At 39.9% G+C, this 23,957-nt stretch overlaps 1 protein-coding gene across 1 annotated transcript in view; it reads right to left on the bottom strand.

Annotated features, from left to right (window-relative positions):
* Positions 1 to 23,957, bottom strand: part of pibf1 (progesterone immunomodulatory binding factor 1) — a 45,312-nt gene that overhangs the window by 10,277 nt on the left and 11,078 nt on the right. The window contains exons 10-15 of the mRNA XM_072657653.1: positions 23,256 to 23,354; positions 10,874 to 11,039; positions 9,542 to 9,692; positions 7,710 to 7,800; positions 7,487 to 7,589; positions 3,421 to 3,551 (exon numbers count right to left, since the gene is read on the bottom strand). Coding sequence (XP_072513754.1) covers positions 3,421 to 3,551; positions 7,487 to 7,589; positions 7,710 to 7,800; positions 9,542 to 9,692; positions 10,874 to 11,039; positions 23,256 to 23,354 — 741 coding nt within the window. The remainder of the gene's footprint in view (positions 1 to 3,420; positions 3,552 to 7,486; positions 7,590 to 7,709; positions 7,801 to 9,541; positions 9,693 to 10,873; positions 11,040 to 23,255; positions 23,355 to 23,957) is intronic.

The raw sequence follows: 23,957 nt of genomic DNA on the forward strand, positions 1-23,957 counted from the left end.
ACTAACTAGCCTGGAGTGCAGGAGAGGTGCAGGTGTGCAATCAGTAGACAATCAGCTTCCAGGGACACCCTCACTAAATCAATGGCCAATAAATAAAGCAAAGTGCAAGAGCACCTCTGGGCACTGGCCTCTCCAGGTGCGAGCAGGTTTCCCCCAAAAAAAAAATCCTGGTTTCCTGGTAGATCTAAAAGAAGTTCCTCAGTGTGAGTGAAGTTCTACAAGAAGTCTCTCAGTGGTCAAGATCAGGTTTGTGGCCTACAACATCTATCCAAAGCTCCCCTTGAAACCTGAATTAACTTGTAACTCTGGGGCTTTTAGGGAAGCTTTCAGCCTAAAACATGCACCAACATGTGTCCAAAAGTTTGTAGACATCTGCCCAGCGTTTCTTCTGAAATCAAGTGAATTAACAGGGAGATTATCCCTACTTTGCTTCATTAACAGCCTTTACTCTTCTGGGAATGCTTTACACTAGTTGATGGAACACTGAAGTGAGGATTTGATTGCACTCTGCAACAAGAGCATTGGTGAGGTCAGGTACTTATGTTGGATGATCAGTTCAGGAAAACAAACGGCACACCAGCTCATCCCATTTTCAGGTATTGGAAGGAGCTGCATCCACCCCTAGAGTGTACAGTTCTACTGTATAGCCCCCTATAATGATGGAGAAAAGTATGACTTCTATCCAGAGCTCTCCTAGAAACCTGGATCAACTCTGAACTCTGGGGTTCATGTCACGTCTGAAATTGCTCCTGTGGGACATTCGAAGAGAAGCTTGAACAAACAGGCTGCTTCCTTAGCAGAGAAAACAATCTGCTAGCTCAATGTTCTACCCTCAAGCATGGCCCATTAAGCTTGGGCAGCACATGAGAAGACCTGTCTACATTAGTTTTCTCACAGAGAAGAGAACAAGGTGTTTGGAGCGTGTGAGAAGATAATAAAGGAGTACATGAAATGAAATGCATTTCTACACCTCATTCGCCCGTGGAGTCTTTCTGTAATTACTCACACACTATTCCCACCTGAGGCTTCATTAAAAAAAAACAAAAAACAAAACAAAAACACTTCCGATCTCTGGAATCTAATCTTACCTGCTCATTAAGGACAACAGCTAGATAACTGTAGAAGAACAACGACATTTGCCGCAAAGTTCAGTCACTTAAATGTAAACAAAGTCAACAAGAGTGGCTTGCTGTGAGCTGAGCTAATCTGGAGAGCCAGAAGTGTTCACACGAGTGGCGAGGAACCGGACAGGAACCAGACTTCTAAAGAGTTTAACGTCTCACAGGAAGTTATTACACAAAACGGTTGTGAATACAGTGGTGCCTGAGACATTGTTTTTTTTTGTCAGGAAAGTTTATGGCTTAAAACATGTACCAGCATGTGTCTTGCAGTTTGTAGACACCTGCTCATCCCACGTTTCATCTAAAGTCAAGGAAGGGCAAGAAGATTGCACTTTGCAGTTGCAGTTACAATCTTCACTCATCTAGGAAGGCTGCGCACTAGAGCATGTAGTGAGAATTTAATTACCACAAGAACTAGTGAGCTCAGGTACTGATGTTCTCAATCACAAAGGTCACCCCCTCTCCCCCAAAGGTACTAAACAGAGCACAGGACATCTCTCAAAAAACACATTCAGCGACAACAGCATTAGTGAGGTCAGTTGAGGTCACTCCACAACTTAACCCAAAAGTACTGGGATAAGTTGGAGCAACACCATCATTCCAGAGAACACAGGTCCACTGCTTTACAGCTCAATGCTGGGGGGGCTTTACACCCCTCTAACCCAGGCCTGGCATTAGTGATGGTGCTAACAGGTTCATGATAGGACTCTTTGGAGCAGATTATGCTATTGGCAGAACTTCTCTAAAGGGACTAAACAACTGTGTCAGCAATGGGTGCAGCTTAGAACAGCTGAATGCATTAATTAGAAGGTATGTCCACAAACATTTGGACATAGTGTATATTTGTATTGCAACTTCTGGATTACAGTTTTCTATTTATTTGACAGCACATGTAATAAATACAGGACTACTAGCTAAAGCTAAGATGCAGCAACTATTAGCAGTTATGTTTCTATATAGCCCACCATTTTGCATGAAGGCACTTTGAATACACTTAGTTTACATTTCATCCACTGAACTAAACAAAGTGGTGTACTTTCTTTTTAACCATTTGAACCCTATGTTTATTATTCTGTTTACCTTAATGCAGAAAAGGCTATGAAATATTTTAGGGTTGAATATTTTGTCCCACAGGGTTCTATTTTAGGGTCTATAAAACTGTTGTTAATTATGAAAGTACCTCAGCACTCTCAGGGTGAAGAACTGAAGAGCGGGTCTACATACAGAGTTTCAGAAGTGAACTCAACATAAAAAAGGAGAATTACATCAGCATCCTTACTGCTGTATGAATGTGTGATAAAATCCTAACCTGTCAAGTCTGGACTTGGAACTTAAGACAGGAAGTTTTTGCAATACGATTCCTGGACTAACAACAGGATTACAGCAGTAGTACATTGCACAGCACCCTGGCCTAGGTTCAACAGGCATTTCTGCAAGTAAATTTGCTGGGGCTATGCCCAAACAAGATGTAATCTATGTCACCACAAAATGCAAATAACCATTTACTGTAAGCACAAGCCTCCCAGAGCTCCTAGGAAGAGAGATTGTGCTCTGCCCAACATGCCTAGTTTGACAGGACCTTATTAAATTCATTCTTCTATTTGAAGAGTGTCAGCAATGCTGTTTAATTGCAGAAAGAACAGCAGCTATTCACCTTCATTGAACAGTTCTTAGTTGCTAAGCTGGAAATACTAGACCCACCCCCCCCCCCCCGCCCCCGCCCCCTCACAAAAAAAGCGGGTTTGACTGGTATTAATCAATCCTAACAACAAACCTATGTTCTCACAATCTATTAGGATTCTTAAAGAACATGATGGATGTACAGACTAGGCCTCATCTAGTGAGACCATTACCTCATACCATGTCCCAAAAGCAAGCCAGCGTTCAACTACAGCATCACATTACGTCACAAAGCATTCAAGATGTTTACGCTGTAATACATACAAACAAATACTAGGTACTGATGATTAAAAAAAGCTACAATTGATCATGTGTGCTTTAAATGTTTTATTAGTTTAATGGGATCTCTACAATTATTCAGTAAAGATTGTCCAACCTCATACCGTTAGTTAAAATAAAACACGTTCATGAGTGGAGAATGCGGGTGGGTATATTCATAATAGAGGCTAAGCTAATAATAAGTCAGTAAATATGGTGTGCGTTTAACTTCAGTTTAGCATTAGCTTGATTCGGCTCTCCGAATTCCTCCCCAGGTTTAAGTTGTCGCATGCCAAGTTTGACCCCTACGTTTCCTGAAATCACCATATTTGGCTGGGCCTGGCCCGGGCCCTAAGCTTACCTCACTTCCTCCTCCAGTTGTGAGAGGCGCTCTTTTAGAGATTGGATCCGTGTGTCCCGCTGGCGAACTGTTTCTATTAGGTAACTGTATGGCTGCTGGGACTGCTGAAGAAGCTGATTGGTTGTCTGCAGCTAGAACAGAGAAAACAAACATTCGGCTGTTATTGACAGACAATGCAGTTAAAGTACAAGACCTATTTAGAGGGTCCATTCTTGATAACAGAATGCAAACAACAACAAGTACTTTAGGAGATGGCGAATGTATGCTTAGACAGTTTAACAAGACTACTTACAACCTTGTTATTTCGCTTCTGAATGAAACATGCTGATTTTCCTTTAACGAAGGGCTTGGGGGGGGTTATTATATTATATATAATAATATATTATATATTATTCAGGTTATATTATAATTTTAAAGCTGCAACAAAATTACTAATTATTCCTGAGTCTTATCTGGACATAATGCTGCATAGTGCATAGCATAATGTTGTGCAGTACTCAAGATGAAGAGATTGTAGCCAGTTAGCTATTAGCCTTGCTCTTACTCACTTCCCTAGGTTTTGCTCTCTCGAATCCTACCCATAAAATGATAAGCCAGTAAATATGGTGTGCGTTTAACTTCAGTTTAGCATTAGCTTGTAGCCTAGCGTGGCTCTCCGAATTCCTCCCCGGGTTTAAGTTGTCGCATGCCAAGTGCCCACCATATTTGGCTGGGCCTGGCCTGTTTTACCACCCTTTTGAATGAGGGACAACTACAAGGAAAATACAGTTTGACATTCTAGGCAGAAACCTTTGTCAAACCTTTAAGACAGCTTAGATAAACCTTCCATGTTTGCAAACCAAGTATGTGTAATCTAGGAGGCTGTAATCTAAACATACAGCACAGGACTAGTTTATTATGATGCCTTATCACAGCCGCCTTATCACAACCTTCAATACATAATGACACATAATTCTCCCCTTTTATGGGTGAAGATAAACTGATTGACAATAAGACAACAGTACAGAACCAAAACAGACAGATGTAGCTGTCAGTAGGTGGAGTTAAGCCTGCATGGGTCGCAAGGTGAGCAACAAGTAACCCTCACTTCTCAGGAAGAGAATGAACCACAAAAGGCCCATCAATCACAGCCTCCAACTGAAAGGTCCGCCCTTTGTGGCATTAGCCGAAACCCATTAGGCCCATTAGCCCAAGATTAACATAGTAAAGCGCATCTGACTGGAAAAAGAACTCTACGACAACGTGAAGGTGGCGGATCACGTGTGGGGTAAACGTGAGGTATGTCAACAGGCCACGAAAGCATGGGCCAAATACAACACCTTAACACAGACAGTGTTTAGGTAAGGCTCTAAGACTTGTATAGAAAATCAAGCATGACAGTTATGCTCCGCTGTGATCCTTGATTCAGATTATTATTTTTTTTATTTTTTTTTTTAAATAAAAAGCCTTCTCACGGCTCACGTGTTGTACCTGAGAAGAGCACAGAGTGCTTAAGTGCCGGCCAAGTTCTTTCACAGCTCCTCATAAAAGAAGCAATTACCTATTCGCCCCTCTGGCCATTTACGATTACCCCAGTGTGCGGGAACAAGTGCCTCGCACTGTCAGCATCTTCTTGTCAACAGCGCTCATATACCTGAAAGACTGTTGCGTAACATGGCGACAATCCATCATTATATGCATATAAAAAATATCTACCTTCTAAGATTTTCTAATCATAACACAAGGCACAACATGATCCTAGAGAACCCTGAAGTGCTGCACCAGAGCAACAAGTGCCGACTTGCATTGGATTCTGGTCCAAATCGACTCTGGGCGACTCCTCTACAGGCCCGGAGTCGTGAGGAAGGGTAAGTGTCAGAGGTACGCCACATCAAAGGGGGCGAGTCTACTCGAAAGATGTCAGCGGTGGAGTTAATAGTGTCTTAGTGCTTAAGGGAACAAATTAATAACTTGCAAGAACACAGAAGAAACACAGGACACACTCAGGATCTATGCTACACTGTTAAAAATGAAGATGCTACAAGTTTTTTTGTGCCATGCCATCAAACAACCACTTTTGGTTCCATAAAGAACAATGTTTGTATAAGAGATCCTAGTTGGCATACTTGGATAATGCCACAGAGTTCAATACTGACATACCGTAAACCTCAAACACTTCAAAAGAAAATCCAAACTACGCTGGAAAACAAGACAATTCATAACCCCAAAAAATCTTAGTATCTACGCCCTCAAAATTGACAAACCCAGCCCACTAGAATAAGCCTTTCAGCACCTGAAGTCATGACGTAGTAAAATGCAACAACCACTTCAAGAGAGAACGATATATTTGATAGAAAGTTTTCTAAGACAGTCTTTCCCCAGAATGCAACTCACCACCAGGTTCTGCTGGTTATCGGAAAGCGGGTGGCTACGAGGGAAGTACCTCTCAAAGAATTTGTCCCTCGGGGAAGAACTGCTCAGGCTACATTATGTTATGCAATGCTGTACGGATCCTGTGAGCCACTGTAGTGATGTTGACCACCCAATCAGAGCAGAGCTCATCATTTTTACCATGAGCGCATCACAGGAAAGAGGGAAATTGGTCAGTTTCATTCTGGGGCAAAATAAAAGGGTGGTAAATCTGTTTATGAAACTGCATCCATGCATTTTTACCCACAACCAAAGTAACCTTTACTATTTAGACAATAAAGGTCAACTTAGAATCCCGAACAAATAAACCCCACACACATTTAAATAATAATAATAATAATAATAATAATATTTTCTGGGAGTGCTGACAATGACAATTACTCTACTGCCTTGTTAAATGCTAGCAAATCTAGCATCTTATTCAGAACAGCTGGAAACAGTAGGTACTTAATGGTTTATTTACAGCATAAATGGTTATTTAGTACCATTGTGGGCCTTTCAAAATTTGTCTGACTCATTCCAAGAGTCTGTGTGAACTTTAGGGAGATTCTGCACAGACCTAGCAAACTGAGGTGGCAAGCTGTGGTTCTCCGGGTGCTTTAGGGGTGTGTCGTTACAGGAGAAGAATGGATGAGGACTGAAGCCGAAAGTCAGCTCATGACAATAAGCGCTGCAAACCGCAACGGCATGTGAAGCAGTTTTATGATCAGTTTAATGAAAAATCTAATTAACATGATGATTTATCGTTTACCTTGAATGCAGTCAATCAGCCAAGACATGCTGATATCTTACATGTTCATCTTTAATTTACAATGGGATTGGGTTGGGCTGCTAACAAACAATAGGTTTGGAGAGTCACCATCTCATCTCCATAAATACAACTTTGTGGGCTTTAACTAACACAATCTCTTTGAGCAGCACTAGTAACTTTAGCCATGCGTTTCCAGTAACTAGTGATCACTTCTTCAATGGGTTGAAAGGATTTTTAGCCTACTGGTGCTTCAACTTTGCACCAGTTATGTTGGTGCATGAACCACTCTTTTCGGCTCCTTTCACAACATTCTTACAGGGTTATGTTCTGGGCTTTGACTTGGCCGTTCCAAAACATTGAATTCCTCCTGCGTTAACCATTTTTACAGACTTTACAGACTAACTTGCATGCTTAGGGTCACTGTCCTGCTATATGACCCACTTAGAGTCAAGCTTTAGTTCATGGACATGGAAATTAACAGGTGACTGGAATCAGGTGTGCTTGAACAGAAAAAATACAAAAACTGCAAGAATCTGGCTTCCAGGAAATTTAGAACTGCCTTTAGTGTTCTGAACTTCTGGGCCAAAAGAAACGTGAACTCCTTGCTGACACACATGTTCCGCTGTGCACTCACAGCCTGTATAAATCCAACAGAAAAGCATTGGCAATAGAATAGGACGGTCTGAAGTAGCTGCACATAAAGTTAAGGTCACCACCAATGCCAAGCATCGGCTTCAGGGATATAAACCCCGTCCCACAGTGGAACTGTGTTCTCTGGAATGATGGAGCTCTATCCAGTACCTTTGGGATGAGCTCGGGTGATGTTTGTGATCCAGAAAAAAAAGAGCCAAGAGGAGAGACAAAGAAGGGGGGGGTAGCTTGAGACAGATGAAAAATGTTCACCACCTCCTCAGTGACTTGCTCTACGCGTGCAGATCGTCTCTCCAGGTCTCTCCTCAGCATGGTGTTCTGCTTCTCCAACTGCAGAACCCTTCGTGCCAGATGAACGCTACACACAGACAGACGCAAACACACATATAAATAATGCATCTATACAAACAGATATTCACACATTTTAAAAAGTAGCAGAGCATCGCTGTCAAAGAATATTGACCTCTTCCGCACTCACCTCTGCTTTAGCCTCCTCTTGGCCGTCGTCGGCACATTCGCCCCGTAACCATACGAAAATAGCACCCTCTCTGCCTCATCCTCATTTTCCACTTTAAAAAAAAGGGAGAAAAAAGCAAAGAAACAGTGTGTGCTTGAGTTTTTGTCTCTCAGACCACCCACTATCAAGACCAGAGGGGAGAACACCGCTAGGCTAATAAACCATTATCTGCTGCTTAGAGTAAGTGCAGAAGTATTCAAAATAAGTTCTGAAAAATGGCCCAAGTGATTTAATGGAATGTTATGGAAGCCATGGATGTGTTACACAAGACTGAATTCTGTAATGGAAAATTACTAAAAGACAATGTTAACCTCTATAACGGTACACTTCAACGACTATCAGCACAGTATTCAGCAACATTCACAGATAAATCAAAACAGTAGAGGAATAATCAATCATACCACAGTGTAAGTACTGTAAATCATGTGAGAGAAAAACAAACAAACAAACAAAAAAACAGTTAAACTTCAAAACAGTTAACCCAATCGTCCTTAAAGATACGACTATGGCACAGACGCTCAAAGGTTTCAACTAAAGGCAAGAAAAAAAGAAAAAAAAAAAGATTATACTTTGTTGTAACAATGTTTATAGTGATAAACTATAAACCTCTCTGTGCATGCTGTAGCGATCATATCAAATCAAGGATTGCCATATTACAGTCATTTACACAACAATAAAAGCTAAAAACATAGAACATAAGACAAGTATGTGTGTGGGCCAAGTAAAAATAGGAATATGCAAAATGTTTTAATGTTTTAATGTTTTATGTATATAATAATTTTATTATAAGTTGTAAAACGTAATATATTTGAGCTGGGGTCTCAACAAATAATAATGATGTACAGAACTGTGTAGAAGTTTAAGACACCTAAGAACATTATTAAAACCCATACGTTTCGGCAGCAAGAGTATTTTTATTTTTTACTGCAGAAGCTCCATATTCCATTAGAATAGGTGCAGGTAAACATAAATAGGAGTAAGAGTTTCTCATCTTGAAATCAAAATTGAGATCTTGAGAGCTAGTCTGGAACAAGGCTTAGCACCTCACCAGATTAAGCATCATTAAGTACTAATTTACCAAACCAGGTTTTGGATGAGAACTCTAAGACGAGTATAAGAGAACTTTGGAGATGTTTAAATGAACACAGTGATGGAAAACCACAACTTTTTGTAGGAATGCAATTAGTATTTATTCTAATATGAGTTTTACTGAGGAAGTAAAATACATACACAGTACTAAAAACTAGCACAGTACTGTATATTAAAAATCTAAGAACACATGCATCATTACACCCCTACAAGCCTTTTTGAATGACCGGCATTCACAGGCATAAATCAGTGTTTAGGCATGACTTTGGATTTGGCCTTGGGATAACACTGAAACCCCTCCTGAAGCAGAAAAGTTCATGCTCATCAAGGCTAGGTTAGGTCCAAGAGCAGATGATGTTTTGCAAGAGCAATTACATCAAGAGAGGTTTCAAATGAGATTGAAAGGGGCTTTTCTGAGGTTGCGATAGGCTGCTTTCTTATTAAAAGAGAAGGCAGGGCCAGTTTCTACTGCTAATATGGAATGCACCTAAATGGCAGTGCTGGAGTTTTTCACTCTCCTGTGAGCGCATTGAAGCATTCAGTGTTGCAATGCTTAGGGTTGACCAGCGGTAAAAACAAACCTGTGGTAGACCCTGGAGACAAGCTGGGATGGACCTTAGTGTTGACAACAAAGAGAACATACAGTACATAGGGTTAAATAAGAAATATACAGCAATGAAAAACTGATCCTAGATCAGACTCACTCTCTGCAGCCTGCATTGTGACATCGTCCAGCTCCTTCTCCAGCTTTTCATAGATTTCCAGCCGCTTGTCTTGCTCGACACTCTGGGACTGCAGTTCTGCTATGCGTTTCTCTGAGGACGCTTGTAGCGTGTAAAACTCCTTTGTCAAAATCTGCCAGAAAAGAGTTATTTCATAGTTTTATGCTAATCATAATTTCAACCAAATTACCTTCATTAAAGTATAAGTCTATAAATAAACCTATTGTGTAAAACCATATGACTGTGTAGCATTGCTTGCACTAAAAAATCATAATGGGAGAATCATAATTTGAACCAAGCATGTAATGTAATGGCCCTTGGAAGTAAACAAATCTCATGCAAAGCAGATCAGGCAGTATTTGGGTGGTGGGTCATTCTCAGCACTGCAGCGATGCAGACATGGTGGTGGCTTGTTACTGTGTGTTGTGCTGGTATAAGTAAATTAAACACTGTGTCTGCTCACTGTACACTCTATTAGACACTCCTATCTAGTTGGTTTCTTCTTGTATATGGCAGAGACAGAAGCTCATCTGTTGCTGCACAGTTTGTGTTGGTCATTCTCTAGTCCTTCATCAGTGGTCACACAGGACACTGCTGGCTGGATATTTATATTGGTTGGTGGACTGTTCTAAGTCCAGCAGTGATACTGAGCCGTTTAAAAACTCCAGCAGCAGCACTGCAGTGACCCAGACATATTGGTGGTGAATCGTACATGCACGTTCAAGCAAGCCTATGAATGACCCACCACCCAAACCCTACCTGCTCTGTGGTCCTGTGGGGTCCTGACCATTGAAGAACAGGGTGAAAGGAGGCTAACAGAGTATGCAGAGAAACAGATGGATACAATCTGGAATTATAGAACTACACAGTGCTCATATATGGTAAGTGGAGCTGATAGCATTGACTCTAATCCTTACAGCAAAGCTCCAACATCTAGTGCAAAGCATTCCCAGAGAAGCAGAGGCTGTTACAGCAGCAAATGGTGAATTAAACGTATTGCTCTTAGCTTTAGACAAAAATAATGGATGATAGTTGTATGCAAATAACCCAGGATACCCAAAATGAATTTCACATGGTGTCAAAATCGCATAAAGAACAGACTAATAGAAAAACCCCCAAATTACTTGGAACAAAATCTTTGATTAGGAGTTCATTTACCCCTGTAAATTTGGTATTTTGGAGAGACAAGGTTTTTTGGGGACAGTGACAATATTCAAGTTATATTTTTACTTAGAAAATCAACAAGTCGCTTGAATACGAGGTTTGCACAGAAGCGTATAGCGTGGTCTTTGTTCTGTGCCAAAAGCCACCTGCCTCCAGTTTTTTCTGGTGCTTTTCACTTTCTATCTGGCAGAGGCTGAGGTTCTTGGCCGTTTCTTCCTGGACCATATGAGCACGCTCCACTTCGAAAGCCTTCAGTTTCATCTGGTTCTGCAACTCAGATACCTTGCAGTCAGAGTTTAGCTGCAGCTGCCTCAACCTGTGCACACACACAAACACACAAAAGAAAAGTTCTACTTACATTACTCACATACTATTCAGTCAAGCATGGTGGTGTTTGTGAATGCAGTACATACAGTCATTACAAACACTCCAGGATGGCATTTAGGCTTTCTGTTCTCTCATCTCACACACACACAGAAACACATAAAACAGACACATAAAACCTTAAAATCACAGGATCTCACATACTTTGTATGTAGAACCCAAAGCTGAAGCCTCAAGGGGTTTTGGAAATGTAGTCATGTAAAGAAATATACATATATATATATTAGGACACATCCTAACAATACTGAGAGACTGAGGTAATCAGAAGAAATGTCTCTTAATTATTTGTAATAATATAATTTATAGAAATGAAATTTCCTGTGAGGGAAAAGTTTAGAACACCCCCACATTTATTACTACCTATAATGTAGCTGCCTAATGTGCTACCCTGAATCCCGAGCCATGCCACTTTGCCATCAGCAGCCGAGAATCCGAGAAAGCACAATTGGTCGTACTCTCTCCGGGGTGGGTAGACAGCACGTTATACCCTTATCACGTAACATCATAAGCGATGTTGGCCGGCACAGACGTCTGTTGGCTGGCATGATGGAGCTGGGGACCCAGTGCTTTCCTCAGATTTCATTTGGTTTGCTCTGCGAGTTTGGTTGAAGTGAGTGGTGTCACCACAGCCAGATCCAAAGAGCTCTCTGAAAGTTGTAGACACAGATGAGTCAGACCATCTGAGCAAGTCCAGCCCAACAACAGAGAAGCTTCCAACAATTCTACACTGTCATCACAGGACCTTCAGGTAGCTCTCTCCATGTCAAAGTCCAGCATCTACCATCAAAAACAGACTGAATGCACAAGTATGATATCCATGGGGAGTGTACAAGGAGGAAATCCTTGCTGCCCCCCTCCAAAAAAGTGTCAGGGCAAGACCAAAGTTTGCCAGAGAACGTCTAGAAAAAAAGACCAGGACTTCTGGAACAATTTGGTTTGGACAGACGAATCCAAATCCACACAGATGCAAAAAGCAACCAGTGATTTGGAGGAACTGTCAGTGATTTGGAAGAAAACAAATGGCAAGTGATTTGCCATTGGTATATAATTTGACAATTACATTTTAAATTTTGAGGCAGAACATTTGTCCAGGTCAACTTTTATCACAGCTGGGTGTTCTATATTACGTTTAAAAAAAGGGGTAAAGAACAAGAGCAAGAGCAAAGTAGATAGTCTTACAGTAAGGTCATACAAATACTGTATTCTAAATAATAAAAGGCATGGTTTAGGCAAGTCTTTTCTCTAGAAAACTCCAAGTCTCAACATGCCTTGGCACACTGAGTACCAATTCACACACAGCAAAACTACTTTACTGCTAATGGGATGATACAATTGAGGCTTGGCCGAAACCACCGCCTAAACTAGGCAGTTTAAGATTTCGTTTTCTATTTCTTTTTTCCCCCCTTTCCGTTTTCAGGCTCAGTGCCAGTTGACATTTCTTGCATAATTAACCACCTCAACAGTGATTCAGATGAATGCTGCTGACACTAAATTAAAATGCTGGAATTCTGTGCGTCAGTAGTATTGCGTAATCCCATGATGGAAGGGAATCACTGATAATTGTTATTAATTATAACGGCCAATCCTTTTTGGGTTTTGTTTTGAGATCAGTACACCCCTGCAATTTGTACGGGTGTAGCAGTACAACATGCTGTATTATACTGCACAATAACAACATCATGTACTGTATTATGTTTTTGTATTGTGGCTAATAGCTTGATCCATTCTGAGTGGTGTCTTAGGTTGTAGCTTTGTTTAATATTTCTAAGTGCCACTATGGCATTCCAGAAGTCTTATAAATTGCATTTTAATCCTATTTAACCCCTTAATCCCTGTACATTCCCCCACCCTCCAGTTCATTGCTCATAACTACACTACTGACATAATTATCATAAATATATCAGTCTCATAGGCCGCAAAATTAACCCGTGAGACTCCTCAAAATATGCACAATACCAACACAATACCAAACTCATCAGAATAATTTCTGCTCTAGAATTAACAGTAATACTGATTTGAAGTCATATTGCCCGGCTCTAGCGTAAAGTACATGTTTAGGACCTTGTGATTATAGCTCTATTGATGAACATTAAATTGAGACACCACCATATTTTAAAATATGAATTTCATGAATGGTTGCAATTCAAAATTGCTAGCATTGTCCAAATAACTTTTCAAAACTATTTCATTTATTTATTTACTATTGGCCGACTACATTATATTTTCTTCTTTTCTTCTTAGCGTAGTAGCAAAATCTAGTGTCAGTTTCTCAGACATTGACTGATCTTGTTCTTAGACTGCAATGCAGACATTCCATTTAAAAAAGCATTTAAAAGACTTAATCTGGCATCTGGAAAACAATAGAGGAGGTATCTTGTTTGTCACTAATTTAAAAGGGCAAAGGTTACTTAACCAAAAAGATGCAGAACATCTTAAGTATACTAAGTCACTGGCTGGGCTTTAGTGGCGAGTGCCATTAAAGAATGTGATCAGTCAGTGTGCATCACCACCAGAATTAGAGTGCATTTTAGTCTAATTAGTGGAGACAGCCAGGGGCTATGGGAGGGACACTGGTCACTAAAAAGTCTTAGCCATAGTGACTTCTTTTTCTTTTAGTAAGTCACCACACCTACTGAACTCTTACACATTTAAAAATATTCATCATCAAAAGCTAAAACCTTTACAAAAAAAGATCCAGAGGCGGTCTGACACTAAATGAACTGCGTCAAAACAAACTCGGTCTAAAACTCAAGGGCTTGGGGTACTTATAGCAAAAATTAATTCTCAATTTCGGCCCCCAGAGTTCTTTTTACGCTGACGGTCCGAGTGGACAAAGCCATTTAAATTCACATTTTGAGGGAGCTTAAGGTCTAGGAATCATGAGAAGGGCTAAAAGCAAGCACTGATTGGCTGGTTGTTGGTTTGCTGTATAAACTATAAACATCTTTCTATAGTTCCGGCCTTAAACTTAATTTTGCCACCATTTGTAGTTCATAGCTCCTGTAGCCAGAGAGAGACTCCTAGCAAGAACTGATTGGTTGGATTTTGGTATGAATGCATGCCATTTCTAACTATTCTCAATTGTGGCCGCCAGAGCCACAAGTCATCTCTTACTCAAGTTTTGAGGGAGCTTAAGGCCTATACATCATGAGAAGGGCTCAAAGCAAGCACTGACTGGCTGGTTGTTGGTTTGCTGTATAAACTATGAACATGTTTCTATAGTTCTGGCCTTAAACTCAATTTTGCCACCGTTCGTATTTTATTCATAGCTCCTGTAGCCAATGCAAATGTTTATATGTCTACCTTGGGACAAAGTCACTTTTGTGCACATTTTGAAAAAACTAGACATCATGAAAAGTGTAGATACAGAGTCCCACTTTTGTAATGCCTAGCATTACAGGTGTTCGACTGGCATAGCATGGCAGGTTTTTCTGGACCTTAAACATGCTCCTTGATGCCATTAACCACATTGCATTAATTATGTTTTATGTTTTTCTGATCATTTTGAAAAATAATAATAGGGAAGGCATGTAAACGGTTGGTACAAGCAGTTTATATATTTTTAAAAAAAATCTATGAATTCTTTCAGTAGTATATATCAAAGTTGCAGTTTGCAAAAAACGCATAGTCTGCTTAATAGCTGACCCTAAAAAAACTAAGCAAACATATGTTGCCAGCTGTAAAATGTTACATAAGGACAATAGAAACTATAAGGAAATAGAAACTTCCTAGAGAAGAAACAGTTGGTACAAACTCCAAAAACAGTTCTTTGTTGACTCTTTACGATAGCATTGGTTTAAATGGTTCAATGCAAAATGCTCCCAGCAATGGGAAGAACCTTTTAACCAGACCAACAACAAACAATTTAAGCATCTTAAATGGTTCAGAGATGGTTTTATTAAGAAACACCGCATGTACTAAAGAAGCCCTATATAAGAATAACAGATCTGATTACATTAAGAGAACAGTTATTAATTACACTTTTACAAAATAAAAAGATTTGAGTAATCTCTTCCCACTGTGTATTTATTATGGGTGTCACTTTTCAAACGCATCACTTTGGTGTGTACTTAATGAATGGGCTGTCGTCTAACAATATGAAGAATGCAGAACTACTTGTCTAAAAATGCGTGAACAAGTCACCGCCTTACACCTGCGATGACAGAGATGCTTGCTTAAAACTTTTACTTAAAACCTCCCTTTGATTTTAGCCATTTGTTCTGTGATATAACTGGGCTTGTTTTAATGTTTAGTTCAGATCAAAAATCTGTATCCAATAAGCACTATATATATATATATATATATATATATATATATATATATATATATATATATATATATATATATATATATATATATATATATAAAAAAAAAGTCACTCAGTTTTCTCTACATAAAAAAACTAAAATGTTGGTATTTGTGTTTTTACAGTAAAAAAATTTGAGATCCCTATTTATTATTTGTTTTCCATTCATTTAATTTGGTCTCTGAAAACAGAACACAGAAAAAAAACTAAAAGTATTTTTTTATAATTCTGTGTTCAGTTTAAATAAATAAAAAAATTAATTAATTTATTAATTACCAAATAAATAAATCAAAAAAGTAAACACATGTTACATGTTACTACCTTACAACTGCAAACTACCTACCACGGACAACAAAAAAATAACACAAACACAAACCTTTTCCCCACTTTCGGACATAATTTACATTGTTCTTCACATTGTGACCAAAAATCAAGATGAATGGATGAAGAGAAAAGCTGCAAAATTACTCCAAATCTTTTATAATTTGACTACAACGCTTTTCTTCTTCTGAAGAGTTGCTATTTTGAACATTTCTGTGACAGCAACAAGATATATAACACATTTTTCAAAGTGCCTGACTCAGAATTGGCTATCTATGTAGTTTGGTACAATGCAACCTACGATTTCCTTTGTTCATTTTCATTCTGCCTTGTCACAACAGAGCGAGAGTGGTGAAACTGGTCAGTCACAGACAGAGCCCTGTGGGGGTTTTTGGGTGGGAAGGGGGCAACAGCGGTAAAACAGCATCTGTCACGCCAAACACCGCCCCCTAAAGCCAGCTCCTGGGTGTATGTGAGGTATCCGTGCCCCAGAGAGGGAAAAACGTGGGGTATGCCCAACAACTGTGTGCAGAGGATCCGCTGGAATGTGAGGCATGCGTCTGGAGCGCAGTGACACTACTGGCCTGTGACATGGGCAAATAAGGGCTAGCCACTGGGGAAGAAAGAGGAGTGGGGAAACAACCCTCCCCAGGAGGGGCACACACACACTCACGGCAATGACAAACTGGTAGAGGATCTAAGGTTAACTACAAAAGATACTGCACTATTTATATTACCAGTCAAATATATACACCTCCAACAGAGTGTACACCCTTCTGAAAAATGCTCTTCAAAAGGTTCTACATAGAACTATAAATTATCCAAGAACCATTTAAATATATATTTACCTAATTAACCATTCAAAACATCCATTAAAACTGGTTTATTTGACCTTTTGACCAAAATATAAGAAAGAAACTATCTATCCATAGAGATTACACACAACCTTAGCTTCACCTATCCACTAATCACCCACTAGCAAGCTCTTCACAGGAGTTACAGGTAGGAACCTCCCTTCCTCAATGTCTCATTGAAATAAGCCTCTGGAAGGCACAAGAGTGAAGTCTGGCATCACAGACCCAGTCCCCTCCAAGCTCACGTCATGGGATTTCACAAAATTACACTCACATCAATACCAATACACAGACAGCCTATATCACCCTCCATACTACACCTTCAAACTGACAATTAAACGACAAATTGACACATGCAAGACCTTCTCTGAAGAATCTACTGAGTGTAATGCGCTGCTCAATGACTTTCTTTGACGGCAATTCAAAACATTTGTGGTTTAAGACGTAACGTCACTCAGTGTTTGTCCAAAATTTTTTTACAAAAATTCAGGAATTCAGAGAGGGCAAACACACGAAGCCTTCGAAACCTTCTCTATACCTTCATCACAAACATTTTCATCAATAGGGTTCAAAGGTTTGTAGACATCTGGGTCAACGTTTCTTCTGAAATCAAGGGAACTAATCCCATCCCTTAAAAGGATAAAAAAGGATAAAGGTGCACGTATTCGTCACTGTACAGTGTGGACTGTACAGCGAAATGTGTCCTCCGCATTTAACCCATCTGGTAGTGAACACACACTCACACACACACACACACGTGTTAGGGGCAGTGAGTACATACACACACCCAGAGCGGTGGGCAGCCAACTCCAGCGCCCGGGGAGCAGAGAGGGTAAAGGGCCTTGCTCAAGGGCCCAACAGTGGCAGCTTGCCGAGCCCGGGAATCGAACCCACAACCCTGTTATCGATATCCCGGCGCTCTAACCGCTGAGCCACCACTGCCCACTTATTGTTGAGGTAACACTGTTGTGAGGATCTGACCACATTTAGCCACAAGAACCAGAGAAAACTGCTGCACAGCCATGCAATGCTGGGGGAGGGGGCTTTTTTTTTACCCTTCTAGCTGATGTTTGGCATCAGCAACTGGTGCACCTTAACAAAGCTGCTATTCTAAAACAATTTGAAAATTAGCACAAATGATCTGGAAACAGAGATGTCTCCAAACTCTAAACTGAGCAATACCTCACATTCTGATTACTCAGCAAACAGACTGTGAAAAGTACAGCAAGCAAAGACTGTGGGATTGGCAGGCATCTAAACAAAGAGAAGATCAATCAGCTATAATTTATCGCTTTTGTCCTCAGCGTTGCAGCGTTAATTGGAGGTCTTCCGAACATTTTGTGACGGCAGTAATGCTGTCGAATTCCAACTTCAGAGAACATGCAGATCAAGCGCACCCCCGAGGCCATGCTATGTGAGGCCTTTGGCGCAGTTTATATGTCAGAACTAGGCAACGTATGCACTGCAGTGCATGACCCAAGGAGCTTTCCCCACATGTTACACCTGCCTGCCTTAACTAAATCACAAGAATAAGATCAGTTTGCAAATTACTGCTAATTAAATAAGTTAAGGTAGCACTAATAAATAAGTGTATACCAGCAATGAGCTTCATAAAAGCTTTAACTCTTGTTTTGGCCAATTCTCAAGGTTAAGCCAATGACAAAAGAAATGAAATCTAATGGATGAATTCTCTTCTAAAATGCAGTAGGCAACAAGTCATGTTGGACCTCAGACAACTGTTAACAGTTTAAGAGTTTAACTCCAAGGACTGAACCACTGGATTTCTGGTAGTGCTCTACTCTTACTCGGCATAGGAGCAAAATGACTAAAATGAATGTATTAATTAAATAAACAGTGACCTGTCTGAGGGAGTTTGGGATCTGGGGATGCTACAGTCATTTATGAGAGAGAATAATTGGCCTCACTCTCTCTGGGTATGTATGATGGACAGTTTTCCTAAAACATAATAAAATTAACAAGCAAACAAACAAACTATATCATAACCCCTATATCATGGTATGTGCCATATCGCCAGGTTCTGTCCAATACAGAGCCCCAAAGCTAACCTGCACCTTTCCAGTGTTGGTGGAATCATGTGGCAAAAGGAAACCAAGCTAGTAGGTGGGAACTGATGGGAAACTGATGTGAAAATTAAGACTGTATGGATCATAGAAATCTATTGCAATGTCAGCTGTTCCCAATATCAACATGACAACATGTCAAAGTTAAAAATGCATCTTTCATTCCTACTATACATTCTGTAAATACTTTAAAGCACTTTAATGCATACATTTGGGAATTGCTCAGCTGAACTGTTTGAATCTCACACTGGTTGCTATCCTTTTTGGATATTCTTTACTTAGAATTGTCTTCAGCTAGAGTTAATAGGGTAAATCCAGCTAAACTGAGGATTTGGCCTAAATGGAATTAAAGATGTGAAGACTTTTCCTCTACCATGAGGATTTTTTACCATAACAAGCGGATACTTATGCATGGGTGCAAGTTAAAAGGGGTAGTATAATACTGTTTGGTTTGTTGCACTCTGTTCACCCATGATTAGAATAAAATAAATGATATTGGGCAGAGATCCTCTGCCTCAGGCAGAGGTCATAGGATGAGAACAGTGTAAATTCTCCTTTTGCATCAAGCAGCAAAAAAGTTGCAACAATTAAGTAAATGTGCCTTTTATTACACTGCATGTCCTGCAATATGATTTTTGTGCATGAACTTATTATGATTACGATGCTGAAATGATATAACGTGCAGCCCTAGAGAAAATTGGCCCAGTACCTTGTCTGTACAACAGTCAAAGCAACTTGTGTCATTTTGTATGTATAGCTTGCAGTCCACTGACCATTTTCATAAAATTAAATGTATTTGATACTTTAGCATAGGTTTGTATTTGGTACACTGGAACAGTACAGATTTTATGTTACTTTCAGGCATGAAAAATATTCCTTTAAAATTTGTAACCTATTTTTACTTTATGACCAACATCTAACTGCCTAGTAAAATATACCTAGACGACTTCTATAGATGACATGGCTCTGTGTATCTTATGTGTAGTTCAACAATCTTTAAAGCACAGAATAAGAGTCTGAATAAATAATAATAAAAAGTAAGCCTAACATTTCAAAAATCATGACTTTGTGATGCAAAGATTACACTATACTCACTTTCTTCCCCCAATACCAGAAGCTATAGAAGACACAAGCCTACATTTTTAAATGACAATACTTCTTTTTAAAACTATTATCCAAACCTTAGATGGTCAGCGTGAAGGGCTTCTGAATTTTCAAATGTTTTAACCCATTGGCGAAACCCTTAGAAGGCATGGACGGAGGCTGACATGACTCAAAGCTCTCCAGGGATGATTAAGTGGTCTAGCCTGCGCCAAAGGGCAGGTATCGCTTTGCTTGACATGGGTGTACCTTTAGTAGGCTGTCCTGACTCAGTTCAGTGCAACTCTTTCAGAGTTCAGGTCCTAAAGCTTGCGGAACTGGCTGGTGAAGTTACCAAACCTAAAGAAGAACAGTCTTCCTACAGTCAGCCCCCCCTCTACCAAAACTGCATCAAGTCCAGACATAGCAATAGAATGATGACTCAGTAACTGCACTTTCTTCAAACCCATTAAAGCAGCAGCAGCTCCTCAAATATGTAATCTCAGAGCAGAGACAATCAGGCTGGGTGGATAGCGGTGCCTGCATATGGCATCCCTAATAACACCATGAGTGTTCTAGACAACTTCTGATTTGGAACAGCTTTGGAAGTTGCCATTAGAAGATAGGTAAACTGTGGTCATTAAGGGATGGGCATGGTCAGCAAAACAGCCCAGACTGTTGACACGAGGCAGGTTGAGCCCAATGCTACATGCTACAAACAAGGAGAAATTGAAATTAATCAGATCAGGCTATGATTCCCTAGTCTTCAAATGTCCAGTTTTGGGAAGCTCGTGTCCACTTCTTTCGGTTCCTGGCTGGCAGCAGAGATGTGGAACCCAACATTGTCTTCTGTGGGTGTTGTAAGCATCTATTCTGCCACTATGGCCCAAAGGTCACATGTTTGAACCCAGTCTGCGACATGGAAGCTACAACTCAAACATCGAGCTAACCGAGCAACTCAAGCAGCTTGTATGATCTTTCATTAATCATAATCGAGGTAAAATGCTCAATTAACCGTGACACTGATTTAAGGTCATATCGCCCAGCACTGTAACCATCATACCTTCAAAAAGCCAATAAGGAAATACAGAAATAAATAAAAAAGTGGGTTGGGACAGAAACGAAAAGGACTGTCATTTGAATGAATAAGTGGATCATGTCCTGTACATTAGATGGATAAAAGAGCTTAAGGATGAGTCGCCCCAAGCAAGGACAGGCTTTAAAAGAAAAAAAAAAAAAATCATCATAATTAAATTGCCATGTCAAAGACTGGCGACACACTCACGCTAAAGCCTGAGAAAATGTGGAAAGCTCTCGTTCTGTGTCTGACTCTCCTTTAAAGAATACCGCCATCAAAAATAATTACAGGTATTAGCGTCCCAAAAGACGTCTCTTTAACGTCTCGTCTTTGGCTGTACCTGAATTGACACCCTGTGCTGGTCTGTGTTCTCCTAACGAAAAAGAAAGGGAAAACAATAGCTTGAAAATGCCATGAACATGTGTTAACAGAGTAATTACTTGTATGCTTTTTTCTTTTTTTTTTTTAACTTTTCCCTCTTTTCGCGAGAGTGAGTAACAGCGACAGGGCTTTGTTCAGCAAGCCCATAAAACTGTCATATCACTCAGGCGTACAGCACAGTGGCAACCATGCCATAGCACTGATCAAACTAACTGTAAACCTGCCCCAGTTTGTTGGGAATGAGGGCTGCAGATTACCTGGAGGAATCCAGAAAAAGCCATTTGTCTGTGGCTTCATGAAAAGTGAAACGCCTGAACGAACCTGAAGGGATCGAACCTTCGTTCCACATTTAATGGTTTATAACACGCAGTATAGTACATACATGTGAGGAACAAAATAATTACAACCATAAAAAGGTCAGGCCTTTTAAAAATGCCTTCAAGGTGAACTTGTGCTTGTTTACAGCTTGTTCTATATCAAAGCCCATTCTGGTTTACCACAAAATGCTCAGGGATATACATTAGTTCTTATCAGAACAGTACAATTAGGCGTTAGTCGGCACATGGCATTTACGTTTGAAAGTTACAACAGTAATTTCCTGTGGTTCCTAGAACATTTCCCATGTTTCTAATAAAACTCTCTTCTGTAAAGCTTTTTTCCCCCTGATCTGATGGCTTGAATGCAAAGTATCTTTTCATTCTATGGTTGATTTGCATTTACATTACATTTAAGGCATTTAGCAGACGCTCTTATCCAGAGCGACTTACAAAAGTGCTTTGCTATTTACCCAACAAAAACCTCAGCTAGTTTGAATAGACTAATAATTCAAAGATACCTCTAATCTTAGACTCTACTAAACACAACACCGCTCTACTATTCGCCCAAGTATTCTCGGAAGAGGAGGGTCTTCAGTCTGCGTTTGTAGACAGCGAGCGACTCTGCAGTTCGGACACCTATGGGAAGCTTGTTCCACCACTTTGGTGCCAGGACAGAAAAAAGCCTGGACGCTTGTCTTCTTTAGACTGTATTGTCTACTAAGCAAAGTCAATAGAGCTTGATCATGTCTGCATTCTCGTTACTTCCTATCGGTCTGCACATTTAGAGAACAGCCTCTGAATTTGAAAAGTGACAATCACCAGACTAAACCACATCCACCAATGCTTCCAGGCATATAGCAAACCATGTAACCGAATCATCAGATGGCAGTTTTCGTTATGCCCAGCGCAATAATTAATGGACAAAAGCATATTTATGCTGATAATGTCAAATATAGAAAAATGATTACCTGAATCTAAAGTGACATGCAAAAGGGTGGACACCCCTGCTTAAAACATCTAAGTGAGTAAAAGATGACCAAGTTTCTTTTGGACAAATAAAGGCCAGATTTGTGTAGAACAGGGCACCACCACTTCCGAGTCTGCCAAGTCCTCCTGAAGGTCTCTGCAGTAAACAGGGGTCTTGGTTCGCCTTCCTAATAATCTTATGAGCAGATCTCTCAGAAAGCTTTCCTGGTCTTTCAGACCTCAACTTGCCTTTTAGCATTCCTGTTAACTGTCATGTCCTAATTATGTTATGAAATGAGGATGCAGCACCACCAATTAAAAACTTTAAGAACCCCTGGCCAGTACTCCAGTACTCCAAGGCATAACTATCATTAGGATATAATTTAATAATGTTATTATAAATACCATAATAGGTAAACAAAAGCACTATGATCTCTATGATGAATCTCTGTGATATTTTTGCTGAACTGTAACAGTGATGAAAAACGATCACACAAAATGAGAACCTGACACCTGAGAAGTTGCTTTTTATTGAGACAGGAAGTCTAATCAAAAGCAGCAAATTGAAAAAGAAAAACCCTCACAAGGTGACGTTCTTTCTTTGTGAGCCGGTGATGAATTACTTCACACGCATGCCCTCGGCTATTCCGCAAGAAAAATACCATTTGATTTCAAAAGAGGAAGAGGTTGCCAGATGTGGCTACTCTCAGATCAGTTCTAGAAATTAAACTTTGAGGTGAAATGTGGATGCAGGAAAAACTCACTGTTCTAGGAGCTGGTCATATTTGGCCTGCATATCCCTCTCTGCACTGACGGCTCGCTCTTTCTCAAGGGCCGCGTTGTCTCGCGCTTCACGAAGGCTTCTGTGAAAATGCAATAATAATCTCTGATTCATTAAGGATTTTGTTCAGGTATAGATATTTTATAAATGATAGAGATAGATAAAGCCTTTAAACAAACCCTTTTCAATGTATTTCAGACATTATTCATTATAGTTCACTGTAATGGACGATCACTTCGGATCGGACAAACAGATCAGCGCTGGCTTCCACTGGCTTCTCACACAGGTGCCACTCCTTAGTAGTTATTTATTTAGAATTATTTAAATATTTTTTATTTATATTTAAAATTGTCTTCAGCTAGAGTTAGAGTAAAAGAGTAAATCCAGGTACAGTGAGGATATGGCCGAATAAAATTGAAGATTTAAAGACTTTAAAAAACTTCAAGATTTAAAGATCTTGACGATAATAGAATGTGTGTGGATACTTATATATGGGAATGGGACAGGGTGGCAGTGGGCAGAAGTTTAGAGGGGTAATAATACTTTTTGTTGATAGTCAGTTTGTAAAATAGAGTGAATAGAATGTGAAGTTAGCAGGTTGTGCACTCAATGGTGTGACTAATTTGTGCTTCTATAACAGATGAAGGGGTGTCAAGACATAATAATGCATTGTGAGGCACCAGCT

The sequence above is a fragment of the Salminus brasiliensis genome, chromosome 15 (genome assembly GCF_030463535.1).
Source record: "Salminus brasiliensis chromosome 15, fSalBra1.hap2, whole genome shotgun sequence".
NCBI classification, from domain to species: Eukaryota; Metazoa; Chordata; class Actinopteri; order Characiformes; family Bryconidae; genus Salminus; species Salminus brasiliensis.